The 21,539-nt window shown below is 42.8% G+C and overlaps 1 protein-coding gene across 1 annotated transcript in view; it reads left to right on the forward strand.

Moving 5' to 3' along the window:
* ATF6 (activating transcription factor 6) overlaps positions 1–14,393 on the forward strand; it is a 261,968-nt gene extending 247,575 nt beyond the window's left edge. Inside the window, exon 16 of the mRNA XM_023554220.2 lies at positions 13,790–14,393. Coding sequence (XP_023409988.1) covers positions 13,790–13,998 — 209 coding nt within the window. The 3' untranslated portion in view covers positions 13,999–14,393. The remainder of the gene's footprint in view (positions 1–13,789) is intronic.
* The last annotated feature ends 7,146 nt before the right edge of the window (positions 14,394–21,539 follow it).

Here is a 21,539-nt window from a genome sequence, read left to right on the forward strand (position 1 = left end):
ATTTGTACTACCAAGGGGCACCACTTACAAGAGTGTCTAAATAGGCCAAAACAGTAGTCATTGAGTCGATTCTGACTCCTGGTGACCCTGTGTGTTTCAGAGTACAACTGAGCTCCACAGGGTTTTCATTAGCTGAGATCTTTCAGATGTAGGTTGCCAGGGCGTTCTTCTGAGCTAAATTAGGCAATGATTAGTTATTTCTCTTCCGTGATTATATTGCCTGAGAGTGGTGTCTGCACGAATCTATTAATTAAGATTAAAAAAAAAAAAAACCTATTAGTTGTAAAAAGCCCTCTATGTCCAAGAGATATACATTAAAAATTTCTAATTCCTTTAAAAAGTAGTATCTTAAATAACTCAGTGCTTGATTAGATTTTAGCTAAGGTTGAGATTGAGTTAGCAATCTCAGATTCTCGATATGTATTTGGTCTTCTCTGTTGTTCATGAGGAAACTCTGGTGGCATAGTAGTTAAGTGCTATAGCTGCTAACTAGGAGGTCAGCAGTTGAAATCCACCAGGCACTCCTTAGAAACTCTGTGGGGCAGTTCTAGCCTGTCCTATAGGGTCGCTATGAGTCTAATCAACTCGACGGCAGTGGGTTGGGTTTTATGAGTCAGAATTGACTCGATGGCAGTGGGTTGGGTTTTTTTTTTTTTATTATTGTTAATGAAACTTGACTGTAAGCTGGGCTGTATTTGCAAAGCTTAAATGGAGCCATAGAGCTATATATAGATCCAGACACCTGTACGGAGACGTGTTTTCTTGGTTTCACTTACGTAGTCTACAAAACTGTCAGTTGTAGGTAACCCAGGGAAGTAAACATGTGAATGTACTCTGATGTCTAGGCTTTTCTGAAATTACGTGATTGACAACCAGCCAAGTTTAATGCAGACTGAGAACTGCTGACATTTCAGCAGAGAAAATGAGACCTAGAGTGGCAGATAACATTGAGGACACTTGCCTGTGAGCCTGGTCTCCACTCCACTGCCACCTCCACCCCGACATTCTTTTGAGGGAGAAGGAATTCTCTGGTTACACACTGACCCTATAGACAGCCTGTCTCTCCTGAGGCAGCTGCCTTACTTTAATTCTTGCCTAGTTCAGCTGCCTGGCTGTAGCGGAGGAGGACAGCACTTCCTGCATACACCTCTTTTGAGTTAGCGACCTGTGGGGCCATTTCCACACAACCAAAGCCTCTTTCATTCACTTATTCAACAAGTATTTATTGAGTGCCTTCTGTGTGCCAAGTTCTGGGGATTCAGCAGTGAACAAAGAGATAAAAATGCCTACCTTCAAGGGGCTGACGTTCAGTGTAATTTCCTCCTACGAGTGTGTCCAAATTGAGCTTCAGGAGCAGTTGTCTAAGGGAAGCTTTAGGGGCTTGCGGGACTTCCTAACTTGTCTGTGTACCCTCCAACAGGCTTTGTTCCTGAGCAGGTGTGGAAGGGGGGAAACAGACAGGTAGACACCACTCCTCCTATAAAAAAACCAACTGAAAACATGCAAGCTGCCTCCAGTGAGCTGACACAAGCTGCTTTCTGACTCACATAGAAGAAAACTCAGTTTATTGCTTCTTAGGCTAAAATTATGGTGCTATTTTTTGTAATTCATTTTTACCTATTGGCAGTTGTTAAGAGCCTTTGAATTCATTTTTTAAAAAAATATATCTGATCTTGTGTGACTACTGTTTCAAAATAATTTAGATTCCACTTTATGAATAAAGAATATACCAGAAATTTTTAATAGGCTGAGAATAATTTGGTGGTCTCAGGCCCCATTACCCTTTAAGGTTCTTTCCTGCTCTAGAATTCTGAGCCAGTGATTCTTGTAGAAGCTGAGTCTGCCCAACACAGTGGGCAGAAATACTGAGAGAAAGCCATGTTGAAGCTCTGAGAAGAATGTATAATTCTTACACATTGATCTTAAATGCCAGTTAAAGAGCCCTGTATTTTTTCAGACGAAAGAGTGCTTTTTTCACCCAAGAGTAGTAATTCCAGAGAAGCTTGGTTCTTATTCTGCCTGCAGGGTAGTTGTTCCATGGGTTCTGGATGTTAGAGAAAGGCTTCTGAGCATCCAGGTTTTTGTGGGTGTTGAATTTCAGATTGTGACCACCATGGGTAAGTTTTCTAGTACTTTGTGCCAGTGATTTAAGTATCAGAAGCAGGAAAGTTACTGGCTGTCCCCTCGGGCTGGGCCCATGATCCCAGGCTAACACTCTAAACAATGACTCAGTCTCAGGTCTGGTTCTCTTATCTTTCAGAATAATTTTAACCTCAACCCATCCTTCTCAGAAGTCGTTTTGTTGCCATGGATACCTGAAGTTCAGAGATTTCAGTTTTTGAGGCACTAATTGAAATTGCATAATCAGATGTCGGTTTGGTAATTAGAAACTCAATTTGAAGAAAATGAATAATAATTCTGTTAGTCATATTTCATTTAATGCTGTTTTAGGAAGTGTTTGAGATAAATGAAATGTTACTCTTTTCTCTGATCTAAGGAAAAAAACACCCACAGTCATGGGTAGCATTCTCAGGGAAAGAGCTTAGCCAGTCCAGAGAAAAGCCAAGTCTTCTAATATCATCAGTTTTAGAACAGTAATGAATTAGCCAGATTCCATGAACTCATCCTAGGTGACTATAAGAAGCCCCAGAGGAGCTGAACTTGTGAGAAAATAGGAACTTGAGCATAAATAACCTAGACCTCTGTAGCATAGGCTCCTAAATTTCTCGGGACGAATTTGATCTGGTTGCCTTTAAAAGAGCCGTTTTTGGTGGTTATGAACTAAAAAGATAAGCTTGAGGTTGAAGAAAAATGACTTTGGCCGTCTTTAAGAGGCAAGGCCTTCATACGGTATTATCTAAAATTGTGCTTGAGGATGTTAGAAATTCTTCGCTGCTACCACCATTTCTGGAACTGTTCTAGGGTGGCACCTTCTCAAGTTGGGGCCAAGAATTTTGGAACCTTCAGAAAGCAAAGTATTTCCTGATGACATGACTAGTAAGTGTGAAAGTACAGCCTTCCTATCACTGACGGTTGTGTTCTGTATTTTTCACTGTCTGGGTGCCAAAGTGAGCAAAACAGACGCGTTTCCTGACTTGATGGAGCCAGTGATCTCGTGGAGGAGACAGACATTATTAAACAAGTAAACAAGCCAGTGTATAATTACACATTGTGACAAAGGCCTTGAAGGAAAACAACAGAGAGGATTTGAGGGCATTGCTTGAGCTTTGGTAGTAAGAGAAGGCCTCTCTGAGGAAATGCACTTGTTTGATGTTTTACCAGTATTTTAAATGCAATTCTGCTGTTTTGCAGCTCTTAGGTAAGCTGTTCAAGGGAAGAAACCTCATTTTCTCCTGTACTTCTCGGTTTCTTAAAGCACTCAGCAAGTGTTGACTGACGTTCTGTGAACTCATCACATGGTGTCCACTTTCTATTAGAAAACCCTTCCTCTGTCTAATTAGGGCTAAGTGCTTATGAGAGTCGCTAACCGTGTTTGGCACATAATAGGTGCTCAAATAATTGTTGAATGAATGAATGAGGGTTAGAAATTGAGTTGGGTTAAATGTACTCTTAGTAATCTGATGAAACCACAGAGTTCTTCAGCATTAAGAAAAAAAAGGGGTTAGGAGTAAGTGAACTGAATTAAACTTCAAACTAAAATGTCTGTTTGGAAATTGGGGGTGATTTGCCAGGTTATTTTTTTCAGCGTGCAAAATATATTCTGTTATTTTTTTTTTTTTTAGTACAAGAAATGAGTCTTTTTAATTTATACTTCCTAATATTGCCTGGAAACCCTGGTGGCGTAGTGGTTAAGAGCTATGGCTGCTAATTACAGGGTCAGCAGTTTGAATCTGCCGGGCGCTCCTTGGAAACTCTATGGGGCAGTTCTACTCTGTCCTACAGGGTCGCTATGAGTCAGAATCGACTTGATGGCACTGGGTTTGGTGTTTAATATTGCCTGGAAACCCTGGTGACGTAGTGGTTAAGAGCTATGGCTGCTAACCAGAAAAGGTTGGCAGTTCAGATCAACCAGGTGCTCCTTGGAAACCCTGTGGGGCAGTTCTGCTCTGTCCTATAGGGTCACTATGAGTCGGAATCGACTTGATGGCAGCGGGGTTTTTTTTTTTTTTTTTGGTTTAATATTGCTTGGCAAAGTGATTGAAGAGCTTGGCTGCCAACCAAAAGGTCAGCAGTTCAAATCCACCAGTGGCTCCTTGGAAATCCTATGGAGCGGTTCTACTCTGTCTTATAGGGTTGCTAGCAGTTGAAATTAACTTGACGGCAACAGGTTTTTTGGGTAATATTACTTGGAGTCCCTGGATGGTGTAAATGGTTAACATGCTCAGCCACTAACCAAAAGTTTGGAGATTTTAGTCCACCCAGAGGTACCTAGGAGGTAAGGCCTGGTGATCTTCCAAAAAAGCCACCATTGAAAATCCTACGGAGTGCAGTTCAACTCTGACACACATGGGGTCATCGTGATTTGGAACCTACTTGATGGCAACTGGTTGGTTAATATTGCTTACGTAAATGGGTGTTGGCACCTTTACCAACTCTTCCCCTCAAGCAAAGGGAGTGAAAGCAGATCATAGATGCTAGTAAGGGCGGGATACAGGGGGTGCTCAGTGCAGCCCCAGGGGTGTTTTCTGAGAACCCAGCACACGTCAGGCTCAGGGTGTGCTTGCCCGCAGCAAGCTTTATCATCTGGACAGACACATTTATAACACTTTGGGTTTTTCCTTTAAGTGTGTTTATTCATGTAATTTCTTAATTTATATCCTGCCCCCTTTACACAAAAGATTTTATGTATCTTAAATAGTCAAATAGAAATCGAAGTAGAAAATAAGAACAACAACAACAACAAAAAAGTAGAATTCGAATAGTAATGATAACAACTTCAGTGAAGAAGATAATAGCTGACATGTATTTGGGGCTTATTTTGTGCCAGGCACTACAGCAACCCTGAGAGAGAGATTCTTCCCGTCCTCATTCTACGACTGAAGGTACTGAGAGGTTCAAAGTTAACCACAGTAACTTAGCTAGTAAGGGGCGGGGCCAGGATTCCAGCTCATGCAGCTTGACTCCAGGGCTGTAGAACATCCTCACAAAGAGATCATTTTAGTTGCCTTTTTGTTTGTATATTTAATTAAAAGCAACTTTTCCTCAACTATAAAAACATTGCATGTTGTTGTTGAAAATTAGAAAAAAAAGGAAGGAAGCCAAAAAATATCACATTATTTGCTAGTTATTTTTCATTTTTCGTATTTGACTCTGAGCCTTCATTCCTGAAAACAGAAGTTTTCTCTATATAAATTACAAAACAGATTTCTCACAATAAGGTTATACACTCAACAACAATTTTTAAGTAAACATAGGCACATTTTATATAGCTCTTGTAGCTATGTTTTGTAAATGCAGCTCAATGAAAGTGATCCTGCAAAGAGTTAAATTAATTTGGTTCAAATGAAGAGCCTTGTGGTGGTCCAGCTTGATCCAGAGGTAGAACTTGGAGTACTCAGAAGTTCGTCAGATTGTAGGTACTTTTGCACTCTCCTGCTAGATAATAAGCTCCTTTAGGGTATCATCTTTTTCTCCCCCATAAAGCCAAGCAAAAAAGCAATGAAGATTTGATGAAAGAATAAATCTATTCCAACTCTGTTACTAATTGAAGAAATAGGTTTGTTAGAGGCAGAAGCAGAACTTAAACTCAGTTCTTGTGACTCAGTTCGGTTTTCTTTCTGCCTGCTACGCCGCCGTGACACTATCTAGTTTCCCACTTCCTTGACCTCCTCAGCTCCAGGGGTCCCTTTTCCACTCATTATTGTCATCCAAAATGGCCCCACTCCGGGGATTGCAAAGTGTCCACAAGCCTCAAATGCCACCCTCACTCCCAAGTGAGAAACTAACCCACTATGTTACCAAGAAGTTTGAGGCTATATGAGTTAAACACTCCCCAATAACTATGCTCTGTAAAATCAAAATCCATCTTCACCCTCACCTCCCCCCTCAAGGGAAAATAATCCTTGTTCTCAGACAGGAAGCAGTGAAGTTGGACCTACAGGAAAAGGGCGACAATGAGTGGAACAGCCCCCAGAGGACGTGGGATTGCGATCTACAAAAGGCCAGGTCTCTTCCTCCTTCACGTCCACCCTTGTTAACAGGTGTTCACATCGTTCTGTCCCCAAGAATGGTAGTATTTGTCTCAGGGCTCCCACCTCTCTTGTCTCCCATATCTACAGCTCTAACCCTTTTTCTCCTGCCAAATGTCAGCCCACACCCTGTTTGCTATGACTTGCTGGCCCTCTCCACTATAACGTCCTCCTGGCACCTCAGACACGGGTTCACAACTCTGTCCTAGACGGCTGCGTGGCCCCCTTGCCTCCTTAGGTCTTTCCTCAGAGGTCATCTGCTCAGTGAGGTCTTCGCTGGTAACTGTGTCTAAAACTGCACACCACTCCCCACCTCACTTCCCACACACACACTACTTAAGGACCTTCCAGTCCTCATTTTTCTCTGTCGCACTTATTTAACATTCTGCATATTTTACTTATTTTCTGTCTCCACCTTCTTACTGTCTCCTTTTACAAGAATGTAAGCTCTATCTTAAGCTTTATGAGAGCAGGGATTTTTTTTTTTTCTTGTTTACTAATGTGTCCCCAGTGCCTGCAGGTGGTAAGAGTTCAATAAAGGTTGAGTGAGTGAATATATAATGCTCAGTTTGGTGTAGTGGTTAAGTGCTACGGCTGTTAACCAAGAGGTCGGCAGTTCGAATCCACCAGGCCCTCCTTGGAAACTCTACAGGGCAGTTCTCCTCTGTCCTATAGGGTCTCTATGAGTCGGAATCAACTCGATGGCAGTGGGTTTTTTTATCCTACATTATAAGGTGTCTATTGCATTAGAGGAAACCCTGGTGGCATAGTGGTTAATTAAGTACTGCGGCTGCTAACCAAGAGGTCAGCAGTTCGAATCCACCAGGCGCTCCTTCAAAACTATGGGGCAGTTCTACTCTGTCCTATAGGGTCACTATGAGTCGGAATCGAGTCGATAGCACTGGGTTTGGTTTTGGTTTTTTTATTGCATTAGAAGAAGTATTGAATAAGCCAGATGCTTGCACCTTTCCATACTATCACCATGAGTGCATCAGCTGTAAATACAGACTGATTAGTGTGTTGTGATAGCAACTCAAATACCAAGAGCATCTTTGCATAGGTGTTGTGGTTTTCTGAAATGATAAACAATTACTGGTTGAGTTAAAAAAAAAAATACCAGTATTCCCAGCAGAGCGGAATGGCTTAAAGAATGGACTGTGCAGCCACACTGCCTAGGTTTGGATCTCCTGCTGCACCGTTTACCAGCCAAGTGGCTGCTAAACGCTTCATTTCATCTACAAAATGGGGACGATAATAGCGATAATAATAATCATACCTAACTTAAGAGGCTGTTGTGAGAATTAGATGGGCAGTGTTAACTGCATAGAAGCACCATATGTTTATTAAATTTAATTATTCATTAGTTTTATTCCTGGAAATTTAATGTATACAAAAACCATGTAAAAGTACTTTATATTTAAATGTAAAACAGTGACGTTCTAAACTAATACAATAATAATTGAGTTTTTTACCCACATGACTATCATATGAGATACAGGACAGTTGTTGTATGGTACTGCCTTGTGCTTTATAGAATGTTCAGCATTCCTGGGCCCTGTCCACTAAATTCTGCTAGGACCCTCAGTCTTCGTGACCCCTAAAAAGGCACCCTGTAGGGATTGGTAGTTTTTATAAACACTGTTTTAGGCACACACATCTTTTTTCGTGTGAAATCGTATCTGCTAACTAGATAAGTTCTGTTTCTCATCTGAATCCCCATTGCCCAGTGTCCATAACACCCTTGTAATACTTAAGACAGTTCTGGTTTGTGTTACACTTAATGTGTATGTGTGTATGTGTGTCCGTCTGTCTGTCTGCCCCCCTCTCTCTCTTCTCTGTCTCTCTCCTTCTTTTCCATTTCTTCCCTCCCTCCTTGACTTTGGATACTCCCAGCTCTAAATCCCCCCACCTGCCTCACCCCTGTCAGAGAAACCCTGCTTTTAATTTCTTATGGCAAAAAGCAAAACCGCCTTGCGTGGCTGTTGCTAGGCGCTCTTTGCTTCTGCGTGTGTTCTACCTTGTGTCTCCAGACAAGCTCTTCAAGTTGGAAGCCCTTATGGTGTTTCCATCTGCAGTATGACTATTACTGATTCATTCACTGTTCTTCCCAGCAGATGAGTGAGTGGTTCCGGTTTTACCAAGCGCCCCCCCTCCGCACCTCGACATTTCACCCCATCCTGGCTTTTGCCGGGCATTTTTTTAAAAGGAGCCAAATCTCTTTTCTTAACCTTATTCAATCAAATGGAACATTTACATATTGATTGTAAGGGGAGGGATCACTATCAGTGTTCTTGAGGAAGGTTTCTTAGAGGAAGTGGGACTTGAAATGGGCCTTAAAGGGTTAATAGAATTTGACTGAGATGCCAAGAGGAGAAAGAGATTTTTTTCCCAAGCAGAGATGCAAAACGTGGCATGTTAAGATGTTTAAAACCAGGACTCAGGCTGAAAATCCTAGGGGATAAGATTGGCTAGGCACACAGAGTCAGTTTATGGAGGTTCACAGAAGCCATGGCAGAAATGTGACATTTACCACTTCATTGTCCATTGTGTTGCCACCTCCCTTTCCCTTCTGTTTTCTGTTTGTGCGTGTGTGTTTCTGTTAAAGGTATCTCTTACGGCCATGAATGGGTGGATTTTTATCTTCCTCCAGTGACCCCCCCCCGCCCCGCCACATACACACAGCACAGCCCACTGGATTCAGGCACAGGCACTGGCCACACTGCCTGTGACCCAGCCCAGCCAACCCAGAGCAGCGTCTCAGTAGGATTAATGTCTAATTCTGAGTGGATATCTATGTTACCATGTTTGCTTCTTTGTAAAGCAGAGGTCACGTCTTGTCACTTTTTTTAATTAAATTTTATGTGAAGCTTTTGGATATTTAATTGTGCTTATGGTCAAGGTTTGTGTGTTGTTAGTCATCTCCCAGCTCGACCGGCCTAACAGCCCCTTGGCAGGCCATTCGTAACTCAGTTATTGTGTGTTTACAGGCGGTTGAAAGTTCCACGTTGCCTAGAATGTTTCCACCACCAACATCCAGACACTTTTCCTGGCTTCCCCAGCCCTTCTAAGCGTTTGGAATCACATCTTAGTGCTCATGTTTGAAATCATTATAGATCATCTCTCGTCATTTTTATTTGCCTAATATATTTGAATTCGATGTATTTTATATTTTAGTGTTTTTTTTCCCCTGGCACAGATCAGTGTTCTGACTTTTTCTGTGTACTTTGTAAGACCTCAAACACGTAAGACAGCAGCCTGTGATTCTTTCTGCCACTCATTTGCTGTGAGCAGGGGGTGGGTGAGCGTTGAAAATTTTTACTTTTCTTGTTTCTATTTTTCCAAATGATCATAGTCTTTTTTCATTACGTACGCATTTGCAAGATTAGCTCAGCATTCTTTTCACACAACTCAGTCCACACAATGCTCAGTCTGATGTTTACATTTTCACTCTTGTCAGAAAACCCTTGAGCTTTAGTCTTTGGTCATTTTTCTAGGCTGTTGCACATTAGCAATGAAAACCAGGTCCTCCCTCAGTGAAGGTATGCAGTGCGGCCCATCCTCAGCTGCCCATACCCCTGCCTTTGCTTTCCTTCAGGGACCTTTCCTCTCCTTTCACCCAGCCCACCAGAGTCAAGTTCCTATTCCCCAATTAGAACCTGCTCTGATATTTTTTGTTCACACTGAGGCAAATTGTAGGCAACAGTTGAAGGTGCCCTTTCCAGGGATAGTCATTTATTAACAGAGCTCAAAGCCTTAAAGTAAAGAATAACTGGAGTTCCATCCACCATATCAGGAGGTGTTTTAGAGCCTGTCTGCTGCTCCTGGACCCACACCATGTCAACAGATGCCTGACAGCCCAGTGGAGGGAGCCTACAAAGACGATGAGTTATCATCAGTTGTTTCTTGGTCTGTTCTCCTTCAGTTAAAATCATTAGAACCTCATCACTAATGGTGACACTGCCTCCCTAACCATCCAAGGGGCTAGTACTGAAGTGCCCAAAGAACCCTTTTATAAGGTGCCACGGAATGGACCAAAGAATGTTGCTAGGCCCCTTAAAATATTTTTTAGAGGTAATGGCTAATTTGGGACTCTATGGGATGTCGGTCGCTCCAGATAGTAAAGTATACAATGTGTCATTCGGAAGCAGATCCCTGAATTCAGCTTAAAGCATTCGCATCCTATCTGGTAGAGTTTTCTAGCAATGCTCATAGTTTTCTCGGCCTAGAAGTTGTTGCCTTCAAAACAGAGGTATGAAGAACAGTACCCATTTTGAAACCAGCAAGAGTGTATCTAGCCGTACCCTCCTCGTTGGGCTGAAAAGGACAGTACCATTTCAGCCACAGTTAGGGGTTCTTGAGTTCTAGAGACAGGTCAGTGCTTTAGTTTTCTCTCAAGATGTCCAAACTTAGATGCCCATGTTTTCCATCTCTTCTTGATTTTAGAGGCATCAAAGAGTGCCAGTTATCAGTTGAAACGTAGCAGGCACGTGTGCCCTAATGACTTCTGCAGGTGATTTGGGCCAGTTTTGATCTTAAGCTGTCATCTGGATTCTGAGTTAATCCAGGAAAGCAGTAAAAATTAGTAATGTGTATTGCATGTCCCTATACATGTGTTTTCCATTATTTGCTCCTCTGTGCCCCAACACATGCGTGCACACACAGTCCTTCAGTTTTTCTGAAATGGAGAGAGTCCGTGGTTCCAAAAGGAAAAGGCTCGCATGGCACCTTGAAACCTGAACTCAGTCACGTGTTCTGAGTGAAATGACTCCAAACACATTAGCAGGTTGCCTTACTTCTACCTGCTACTTTTTGGGAAACACATGAAAGAAGAAAGTAGCTAACCTATAGGCATGCAGATTTAATTCTGTAAAATAAGCAAGTGATTTGATAGTCATCGCAGAGGGCAGGACTTGTAAGGTTGGAGTTAAGTTTCCACAACAATGGTCCTAAAGAATAGGTAGGGTTAGTAAACATGCAGCAGCAGCAACCAGCTGTTCACCATCTCCAGCAAGGCTAGAAGAGGAGGTAACCAGCTTCACTTGTAGTGGAAGAGATTTACGAGACCTGTACCCACTGCCGTCGAGGTGATTCCAACTCATAGTGACCCTATAGGACAGAGTAGAACTGCCCCATAGAGTTTCCAAGGACCGCCTGGCGGATTCGAACTGCCGACCTCTTGGTTAGCAGCTGTAGCACTTAACCACTACGCCACCAGGGTTTCCACGAGACTTATAGTGGGAAATTTATCTTCAGTGGAAAGTATTTTAAACATTGGAACTGAAAACTGACCAATAGAAGTGGAGGAATTAAATCTTCCATTGGCTTTAAAATAGACTACAGGCGGTCCCAGAATTACAAATGAGATCCACTCCAAAGTCTGTCTTTAAGTCAAATTTGTAGATAAGTCGGAACAGGTACGTATAGTTCTTTTTTAGCGTCAGTTAGTCAAATGTTTGTCGTAGTATATAGTATATATTTTACGTTTCTATGCATATAAAATACTTAAGAAACACTTCCAAACCGTACAGTTTTCATGAGTGTCACAAAATTGTGTATTCGTTATTACGAACCATTGTATGTAACTCAAACTTTTAATATAGTAGGTTTTATAGCAGTCTGTTCTTAAGTGCAAGTTGTCCGTAAGTTGGACATTGGTAACCTAGGGACGGCCTGTGTATCATCTGCTCAGGATACTTAAAGTTGATAGGTTGTTAGATCTGTCTAGTATTTCTTAACATTTTGGGGCTCACACACCCCAGTGAGAATCTGTTGAACCCTCTCTCCTGAAAAATGCACGCACAAATAAAATTTGGCATACAATTTCAGGGGAACTTAGAGACTTCCCAAAGCCTGTGAATTAGACCCCGGACCAGATGATCTCCAAAAGTCTTTCCTAGACTCCTAAGTGACAAGCTCTATGGTTCAGTTTTTCCAAACATAACAAAGGAATCTAAAGATCAAATGTCAGACTTTGAGTATTCTCCTCTTGATTTATAAATCTTGGCATGCGCAATGTCGAAGGAAAAGATAATGGAATAGAAAGAATTCTGCTTTTAAATTCAGTTATTTGCTCTAGAGAAGCCAAGTGTTTACTTTTAAAACCACTGGTTGGCTCTATCTCATCTTCGTAGCAAGGCCGGGCCTTTGCCAGCAGCTGCTCTTTCCGGTCCCCACGCCCAGCTCCAGATTCACGGCTCAGAGTGCGGACTGGAACGCCACGTTGACTACGCAGCATTCTTCCAAGTCTCCCACGTCTTCTAACTATTGCTGCGATTGTTCAGCTGGATTTCAAAAGCATTATTTATAATCATCTCTTCAGTTTTATGCCCAGTTTCATTGACTACAAGTTGGAAAATGACCACCCAGAATTACAAATCAGGAAATAATTTGGCTCTTCCCTGAAAATAGCTTTCACCTTCTTAGGAAGTAGGAATGGAATGTAGTATGTGTCTGTATAGATGGCATGGTTAGCATTCAGCTGCTGACTGAGATTGGAGGGTCCAGTCCACCCAGAGGTACCTCAGAAGAAAGGCTTGCTGATCTACCCCCAAAAAATCAGCCGTTGAAAACACTGTAGAGCACGGTTCTGCTCTGACACACACGGGGTTGTTGTCAGAATCAGCTCCGTGACAAGTGGTTTTATGTGTCAGTATATTTTAAATTCATGATAATGAGTAACGGTTCCCTGCTGAAAATAGGCTCTAGTTTACCTCTAAGACCTATGTTGTTGTTGTGAGCCATCAACACATAGCGGACCTACAGCACTCCTTTAATCCCAAATTGGAAATGTCCTTGTCTCTCCGTGCCTGGGATCAGGGACTCTGGAATTAGAGACTACTGTAGTGTGGAAGAAAACCCCGGTGGCGTCGTGGTTAAGTGTTATGGCTGCTAACCAAAAGGTCAGCAGTTCGAATCCATAAGGCGCTCCTTGGAAACTCTATGGGGCAAGTTCTACTATGTCCTGTAGGGTCGCAATGAGCCGGAATTGATTCCACGGGTTTGGTAGTATGGAAGGGAAGTGATAGCATCTCTGGGGAAAAGCATAATTGTTGGAAGAGTATAACTTGTTGTCAGTCTTTAACAGTACCTTACCCTCCAAGACAAACCCTTAAATTCATAGTTGGGAGTCCCTTAATGAGCTTAGAAATATCACCAGTGAATAGGAGCCAGCCATTCTTGGCAGAGGGCTCCTTACCATTCACATGGTGTGTTGATCCTATTGACAATTATTCCTTCCCATTGTTGAAGGGGAAGAGGAAGGGTTAAATATTCTCCCCGTCTCCTCCCCAGTAAAATCCTCTTGTGTCCCTTTTGTCCCGATCATGTGATACACTGCATGGAAAGTATCTGAGACAGTAACATCTGTGAACAGAAACTCTGATATTAACCCTGGCAGGGGCTTTCGCCCGTCTTGAGCCAGCGAAGGTTGTTCGGGAACTAGAATGGAAGAGAGGACAAGCCAGCCCAGCTCCAGCCCAGCTGTGGCTCTGCATAGTGACTGATGAAGTCCGTCTGCACCCTTTAAAGCGTATTGACAGTCCATACCCCTAAAGCTCATTATGTCCTTCTGGGGTTGAAGCTACTGGCAGAGATACACATTCTTTTGAGTGCTTATTCTTTGTGTATTTTCCTCTCTGCAGAGAACGTGATCAATGGGCAGGATTATGAAGTAATGATGCAGATTGACTGTCAGGTGATGGACACCAGGATCCTCCACATTAAAAGCTCGTCGGTTCCTCCTTACCTCCGAGATCAACAGAGGAACCAAACCAACACCTTCTTTGGTTCCCCTCCAGCGGCCACGGAGGCAACCCACGTAGTCAGCACCATCCCTGAGTCTTTACAATAGTACATTGGGCTACACTGGAAAACTAAGAGTGGGACCCCGCCAAACCAGAGCACAGGGGCAAGAATTGCATCTTTCTGCCTTCTCGGTGGCAAGCAGAGAACTGCCTCGTAATGGAATTCACCAGGTAGAGAGAGAAAAAAAGAATTGCTTTGTTTTTCACCATCTACCCATCTACCTGGAAGGCATTGGAATTCAGACGCAAGTGAACAGCATTTCTCCAGTGGCAAATTCAGCCCTGCCTCTTCCAGTGTTACCTGGTGAAATTTTTTTCTGTACCTTTGTAAGCTGCTTATCCCTTGTATTTGTTTTTTGTTTAAATTGTCATCTTTCAGATAAGTTCCACTGCCCTTCTTTGCCATGTCACTTATTGATAAAGTGGTTTTTATTTAAAGCTGTATGGTACTTGAGTGCTCAGATGTTTCCATTGACTGAATTTTTTTGTTAATTTAATGCAAACTCATTCTATATTGAGAAGACAAGTTTCAAAACCACAGCAGCCAAAACAACACCCCAAAAAGAGTCAAAACAATTTGGAGCTTTAGGTAAAAGGGAAAATCCCCAGTTGGTACAGTTGACTTTTACTTGAGATTTGTGGTTCACACCCCATGCTGCTGACACTGCATAGAAGTAAGTACATTGGGGGAACGGGGAGAAGTAGCAAATTTGAGAGAATGAAATAGAAGGGAAGGGTTAGTGGTGAGGCTTTGAAAGAGGAGATAGCTCCCTCAATACATGTGTTAAAAACATTGAAAGTTTGAATTTGAACTGCAGTTTGAGATTAAAACCACCAAACTGGTGCCATCAAATTGATTCCGACTCATAGCAACCTTATAGGACAGAGTAGAACTGCCCCATAGGGTTTCCAAGGAGTGGCTGGTGGGTTTGAACTGCTGACCTTTTGGTTAGCAGCTGAGCCTTTAAGCACTGGGCCACCAGGGCAGCTGTTAATTTTTGAGAACCCTGGGCCTCCAAGTATGAGTACTATATATACTTTCGTCTTCCCTTTGCTGCCAGAGTGAGCCCCACCCCACCCCACCCCACTACACAGCTTCTATTCATATGATGACACCCAAGTCGGCTAAGGGACAAGGAGAGGACTTTACACTCAGCAAGGCAAGAACTTCTTTTCAGAATGCACGAGTATTCCTTAAGAGAGGGCAGGCAGGCAAGCTTGGATTCCTGCTGAGAGGGTGCAGTCTCAAATGTGGCAGAAATTTTCAGTTTCTCCACTGAAAAGGGAGTGGAAGAATTAACTCTTCTGTCCACCCATGTAAAGAACAACTACCATGTTTCCTTATGTTTTATTGTACTTTGCCTGCTTTTTCCTTCATAGTAAACCAAAACCAAACCAAACCCGTTGCCGTCGAGTCGATTCTGACTCATAGAGACACTATAGAACAGAGTAGGGCTGCCCCACAGAGTTTCCAAGGAGTGCCTGGTGGATTTGAACTGTCGACCTTTTGGTTAGGACCTGTAGCATTTAACCACTACTCCACCAGGGTTCCACCAGGGTTTCTTCATAGTAGACAAGTTATATTTAGTTTGGTGAATTCATAGAAATGGATCCCAGGCAGCGTTGCCCTCACTGATGTTCTAGCTTCAAATATAAAGTGAGCCTTCTTCCCTCTCCTCTCGCAGAACTTGTCAGTTTCTTGTTAGACCTCGTTCTGAAAACACTGCTTCCCACCCGAATGGGAGCTGCCTTTGCCGGCTTCCTTCCCTTCCCATTCCACCCCGCCTGAGTCGTTCCTCTTCCTCCCTGCAAGACAAGTATGGGGAGATTATATCAGCCTCTCAAGGGTTACACGCAGCTGGTTAGTCCTCTGCTTGTGAAATCAGGCCTGGCTCCTGAGTGATTTTGAAGACTCTCCAAAGCTTCTGACTCTCTGGATGGGGACGCCTCTCTGCAGAATCTAGTGACGCTTTCCAAGGAAATCAGTGTGACTTCTGTGAGGCGGGGGGAAGCAGTGGTGAGGTGGGTGGGGGGTGCTCCGTTACCTGGTCATCTGCAGTTTGAGTGTTCGTTAGCCTTCCTCTCTGTCCACATGGACAAACCGTTTTTGAGTCAGTGCAGCTCTCCCCCCTGATTTGGCTCTCCTGGGTGACCTCAAACAAGAGCCATCAAGAACCGTTTTCCCTGAGGACCACTCTTACCTCTCTGATGGCCACCAAGGAATAGAAGGCAAATGCCTAGAAGACCTTAGGTTAGAGGGAATACATTCTCCTGGCCCGGCGCCTTCTCATTCTGTAATGTAAAGCAGCCAAACAAGACGCTGTGACCCTGGGTAGTAGGAAGTGGCAACTTGGTTGTCCCCACACTGCTAATTGACTGGGACTGTCGTAAGTTATCACAATACAGGCATTCCCCCAGGTTACGAATGTCCGGTTTACTGACAACTCATACTTAAGAGTGGACTACCATAAAACCTATTATATTAAAAATTTGAGTTAAATGAAATGGTTCATAATAACGAACACACACACTACTTTGTGACACTCATGAAAACATTGTGTGGTTTGGAAGTATTTTTTTAAGTATTTTACGTGCATACCCAAAAGAACAAACCCACTGCTGGCAAGTTGATTCTGACTCACAGGGACCCCCTAGAACTTCCAAGGCTATAAATCTTTGGAAACCCTGGTGGCGTAGTGGTTAAGTGCTATGGCTGCTAACCAAAGGGTAGGCCGTTTGAATCCGCCAGGCACTTCTTGGAAACTCTATGGGGCAGCTCTACTCTGTCCTGTCGGGTCGCTATGAGTCGGAATCCACTCGACGGCACTGGGTTTGCTTTGGTTTTCTGTAAATCTTTACGGAAGCAGACTGCCACATCTTTCTCCTGCAGAGCAGCTGGTAGTTCAGAACCACCAGGCTTTCAGTTAGCAGTCCATTGCTTTAACCGCTGCGCCCCCAGGGCTCTTCTTTATATGCATACCCTCTACCTTACCCGTTGCTGTTGAATTGATTCTGACTCCGAGCAACCAAATAGGATGGAGTAGAACTACCCCCAAAGGTTTTCAAGGTGGTGGCTTCAAACTGCCGACCTTTTGATTAGCAGCCAAACTCTTAACTACTATGCCACCAGGGCTCCGTACGCATATGCACCAGGGCTCTGTCTGCATAGAAAGGAAAAATATATAGCACTGACTTACCTACAAATTCAGCTTAAAGAGAGACAGGAACGAATCTCCTTCGGAACCGGGAACTGCCTGTAGAAGTGATCACTGTGCCCGGAGTGACTCTAAATGGAGATTCCCTCCTCTCCTTTGCACTGAACCACACAAGAAGAGCCCATTACATGGACTTCTTATTTTTAGCACTGCACTTTTCTTTATCCCTCCGTTCCTGGCTTTTTCTGTGACTATTTTACCATTTCGTCATTCTGACAACTTCAATTATGTCATTTTAGCCCCACTGTACTTGAGTTGATTCTGACTCATAGTGACCCTATAGGACAGAGTAGAACTGCCCCATAGGGTTTCCAAGGCTGTAATCTTTACAGAAGCAGCCTGCCACGTCCTTCTCCCAGGGAGCTGCTGGTGAGTTTGAACCCCCAACCCTTCAGTTAGCAGTCGATCACTTTAACCACTGCACCACCAGGGCTCCTTTATGTCACGTTAGCCAACCTTAATGCCTCTTTTACAGGTGAAAGCATGATTGATGCTTAGGAAGGAGTCACAGCTGAAGAGCAGGTGGATTCTAGAAGGGCCCAGTGGTAGAGTTAAGGGTAGCTGTGAAGTGGCCATCAGAAGCAGCGTGGGAGACTTGCCTCCTCGTTTCATGGGCTGACCCGCTCGCTGTCATTAGCTTTCCTGAAGTGATCTTTTTGGAGGAGGGAATGGAATTCCCCCTGGGATAAAGTGTCAGGAAGTAAGTGAATGAAAGGCAACTAACAAGTGCAAAGTATTCTGTTTTTTAAGTTGCTATCAAAACTATTATTAATCCTTTGACACGATAGTAAGTTTTTATTGTAATGTTTGTGTGCTAGCACAAGGCCCTTTAGGAAATGGAAAATTGCTGTGCCAGGTTAATAAATTAAGCTTGCCTTCTGGTTGCATTTTTTGGGGCAGGATTGCTTTTTGAGGTTGCAACTAGGAGACTGGGAGGATATATACATATATATATTTCTTTAATTTATTAAGTTTTTAGGTGGGATTTTGCATACTTGTGAGAAAATTAGATAAACTCATGGAGGAGGCAGCCTGCGTGTTGTTAGACAGCCGAATGCTCTTTGGGCTGACCACTGTAGCATTCTACACTGTTGGGAGGCGGTGGCGGAAACTGAGGGAAACAGGTTTTCTGCCTGGTTTCAAGTCTCGTGTTTTAGCCTTAATGTAAGCGAATGGGTATTTCTTCACGCTAACTGCGGAGTGAGATGTTCAGAGCTTCTTCCCGTTGGGCGTTAACACATCCCGTCTGCATCCCAGCAGTACAGGGACCCAGCAAGGCCTCCTTCCAAAGTTAGAAGTTTGCAAAAGGATCGATCTTGGAACAAATGTATTGTTTGCTATCCTTGTAGTGTAGAAACTTTAGCTTGTTGGGAGGAGTGTGTGTTTTCACAAGTAAAAAAAAAAAAAGAAAAAAAAACCCTCGTGATCATAAAAGCTCAGAGCATCTTCTAATTTTTTTTTTTTTTAAGCTCTAGCTCAAAGCTGGCATTTCTTTGCCTTTTTCTTGTTAATCAAGTAAACATGGAGGTATTTGAAAGCAACAATGTCACATGAGTCATTCTTGCATGCTCTGAATAAACATCACTTAGAAACACAAGGAACTTGGGATGCAAACTGATTTTCCTGTCATTTTTTTTAAAGAGATATGGTCCTGATTCTTCTTCCTGGGCGTGTATCCCCAGCTGTCACAGCAGTGAGATTCGGACAAGGCCCTACTGCTGTGACATATAGAGTGAATAAAGCAAGAACTACGAGGCTGCTTGGGACTTCCAGACTATTTCGTGATTCTTGCCATTTTACTAAACTCAGATTTTGAAGCAGCAGAAACATCACAGGAAATAAATTTGTATCCGACTTTGTAACACAGTGAAAAATTTCAAAGCAACTTCCACTTTCAACAACATAGTAGAAGTGACCACTTTTACTTTCCCAACCCTAAAAGCCAGAGTTAAGATGGGATGCCCCGCTCAGCCTGACCTCACGGAAGCTTTCTGTCCACAAAGGCCCTCTTTCCACTGCATGTTGATGGGCCGACTCGGCTTCCTTCAGCGGGCTTGTAGGAACTGAACTTCAAATGAGACTTTCCATACTATTGGCTATTTCATACTATTCACCTCTCTCTGCTTCTTGCCAAATTTGGGAGAAACTTATTGCCATCCATGGATTCTTTATTCCTTACCAAAATGATATTTTCCTCAATCCTGAGTCATTTTAACGCACAGAAACTTAGGATCATTGTTACCACTGTGAATGCAAAGTACAACTTTTATTTTAGAAACAAAATTAAAGCCTAAAAGAGAGAATGAAATGTAAGATATTTTCATTCCTATCCCTAATAACATCTTTGGAAGGGGGGAATTCCTGGGGCTTTGTTTTGTTTTTCTCCAGAAGTGGAGGGTTGCAATTAATTTTTAATTCTCTAGGAAACAGAATACTGAACTATGCAAAAAGATGTTTCTGGAGTCTAAAAGAATACTATGCATATAAAGAAATGCAGCTTTCTCCTGCCTGGAAAAAGAAATTAGGAGTGTATACTGTTAGCTTATATTTTAAAGCTTAAATCAAAGTTTATTTTGGACAAACCTAGGATTTTCAGTGGTTCTAATATCTGTGTTATCTGTCAGATGCATTAGAATTATGAAAACAAAGGTATCTGGTGTGGAGGTCTGATCCTATGAATGAACCATGTCATGGCTAACCACTGTAACGTGGTGAAGACCATTTTCAATGAGTGGTTTACTAACTTCAAGCTTTAAGGATTCAGCACATTAAAAGACTTTTAATTATATCAGTAGTAGGCTTGGGAACAAAAAACCAAACCAAACCCATTGCCATCGAGTCAATTCTGACACATAGCGACCCTATAGGACAGAGTAGAACTGCCCCATAGGATTTCCAAGGAGTGGCTGATGGATTGGAACTGCTGACCTTTTGGTTAGCAGCCAAGCTCTTAACCACTGTACCACGAGGGCGCCAAGGCTTGGGAACCAAGGAATAAATAAATCATAGTTTATCATTTGCCAAGATCCACAAACACCAAACCATTGTGTTGTTTGCCCCAATGAAGTTTGTGAGCATTAGTTAAATAAACCAGGAGACTTGGCATACCACCCGGTATGCTAATCCCAGACTGAGATTAGTGGGTTGATTTTCATAGCAAATATATTTTAGGCCATTTTAACTCACACTCAGCCCTGATTTCCAGGCCAGTCACCTGGATGGAGTAGATGTTCTCTCTAAAACAGATCTTTAGATGAAAACTACTATGCACTTCTACTGGCCTTAGAGATGCTCGTTTCTTGTTCTTATGATGTTGGCAAGGACGGTTGACTCAGACCAACAGTCCTTTAGCCACGGAGCCGAGGGAATCTGAGGAGACGGTTGTGTTTGAGGGGCCATCTCGCTAGGATTTGCTCTCGTAGGTTGTGTCCATGTGAAATTAAGAATGTGTCAAAGATGCAAAGGAAAGCTACACCACTCTCTCTGTTAATATTTATGTTGGTTTGAAATATGTAAGGAAACAAGGACAACAGACTATTTTATCCTTTCAAGCAAATCTTTATAATGCAATACCTGTTCTTTGTCTAAAAATCAAATAAAGAATTTTTAAACTTGTCCTGTTTTGCTCTATATATAAAAGAGGAAAAACGTACCAAAATGAATCTTCAACATTAAGTCGTTAGTAATGGGAAAAAAAAGGAAGCCTGAAATTGTTTTGTGGCCTGTTACCCTTTAGACTGAACTATTGAACTCTTTCTGCTCTTTTCTCCAGCCTGGTTAAGTGAAGACTTCCTGTATTGTGTCAAGGTATTTGAACTACAGTCTAATTAAGAAAAAAAAAAAAAGCCTGAAAACCCATTTGTCCTACACCAGGAAATAGGGTTACTCAGTCATACATCCAGTCTCACCCAAGGCCTCTTCCCAGCTTGGAATGGCAAGTTCATCGTGCATGGAGCCTGTCATTGCAGGCTGGCAGCCCGGGGGCCATCTAGGAGTAAGTAATGAAGGCATTTACTGAGCACCTAGCGAATGCCTCAGCTCCTGTTGAAGTGCATTACCTCTATTAGCTTATTTAAATCTTCCCTACAACCCTTTTCCTAAGCAACTACATAGCTAGTAAGTAGTATGGGTACTGTGGTTGTTCAGTGGTAGACTTTCTGCCTTCCATACGGGAGACCCAGGTTCAATTCTGGCCAACATACCTCCAGCAACCGTTGTCAGCGGAGGCTTGCATGATGGTATGATGCTGAACAGGCCTCAGTGGAGCTTCCAGACTAAAATGGACTAGGAAGAAAGGCCTGGTGATCCATTTCCAAAAATCAGTCAATGAAAATCCTATGGATCACAATGGTCCAATCCCCAACTGATCACGG

Source organism: Loxodonta africana, chromosome 3, assembly GCF_030014295.1.
Source record: "Loxodonta africana isolate mLoxAfr1 chromosome 3, mLoxAfr1.hap2, whole genome shotgun sequence".
NCBI lineage: Eukaryota > Metazoa > Chordata > Mammalia > Proboscidea > Elephantidae > Loxodonta > Loxodonta africana.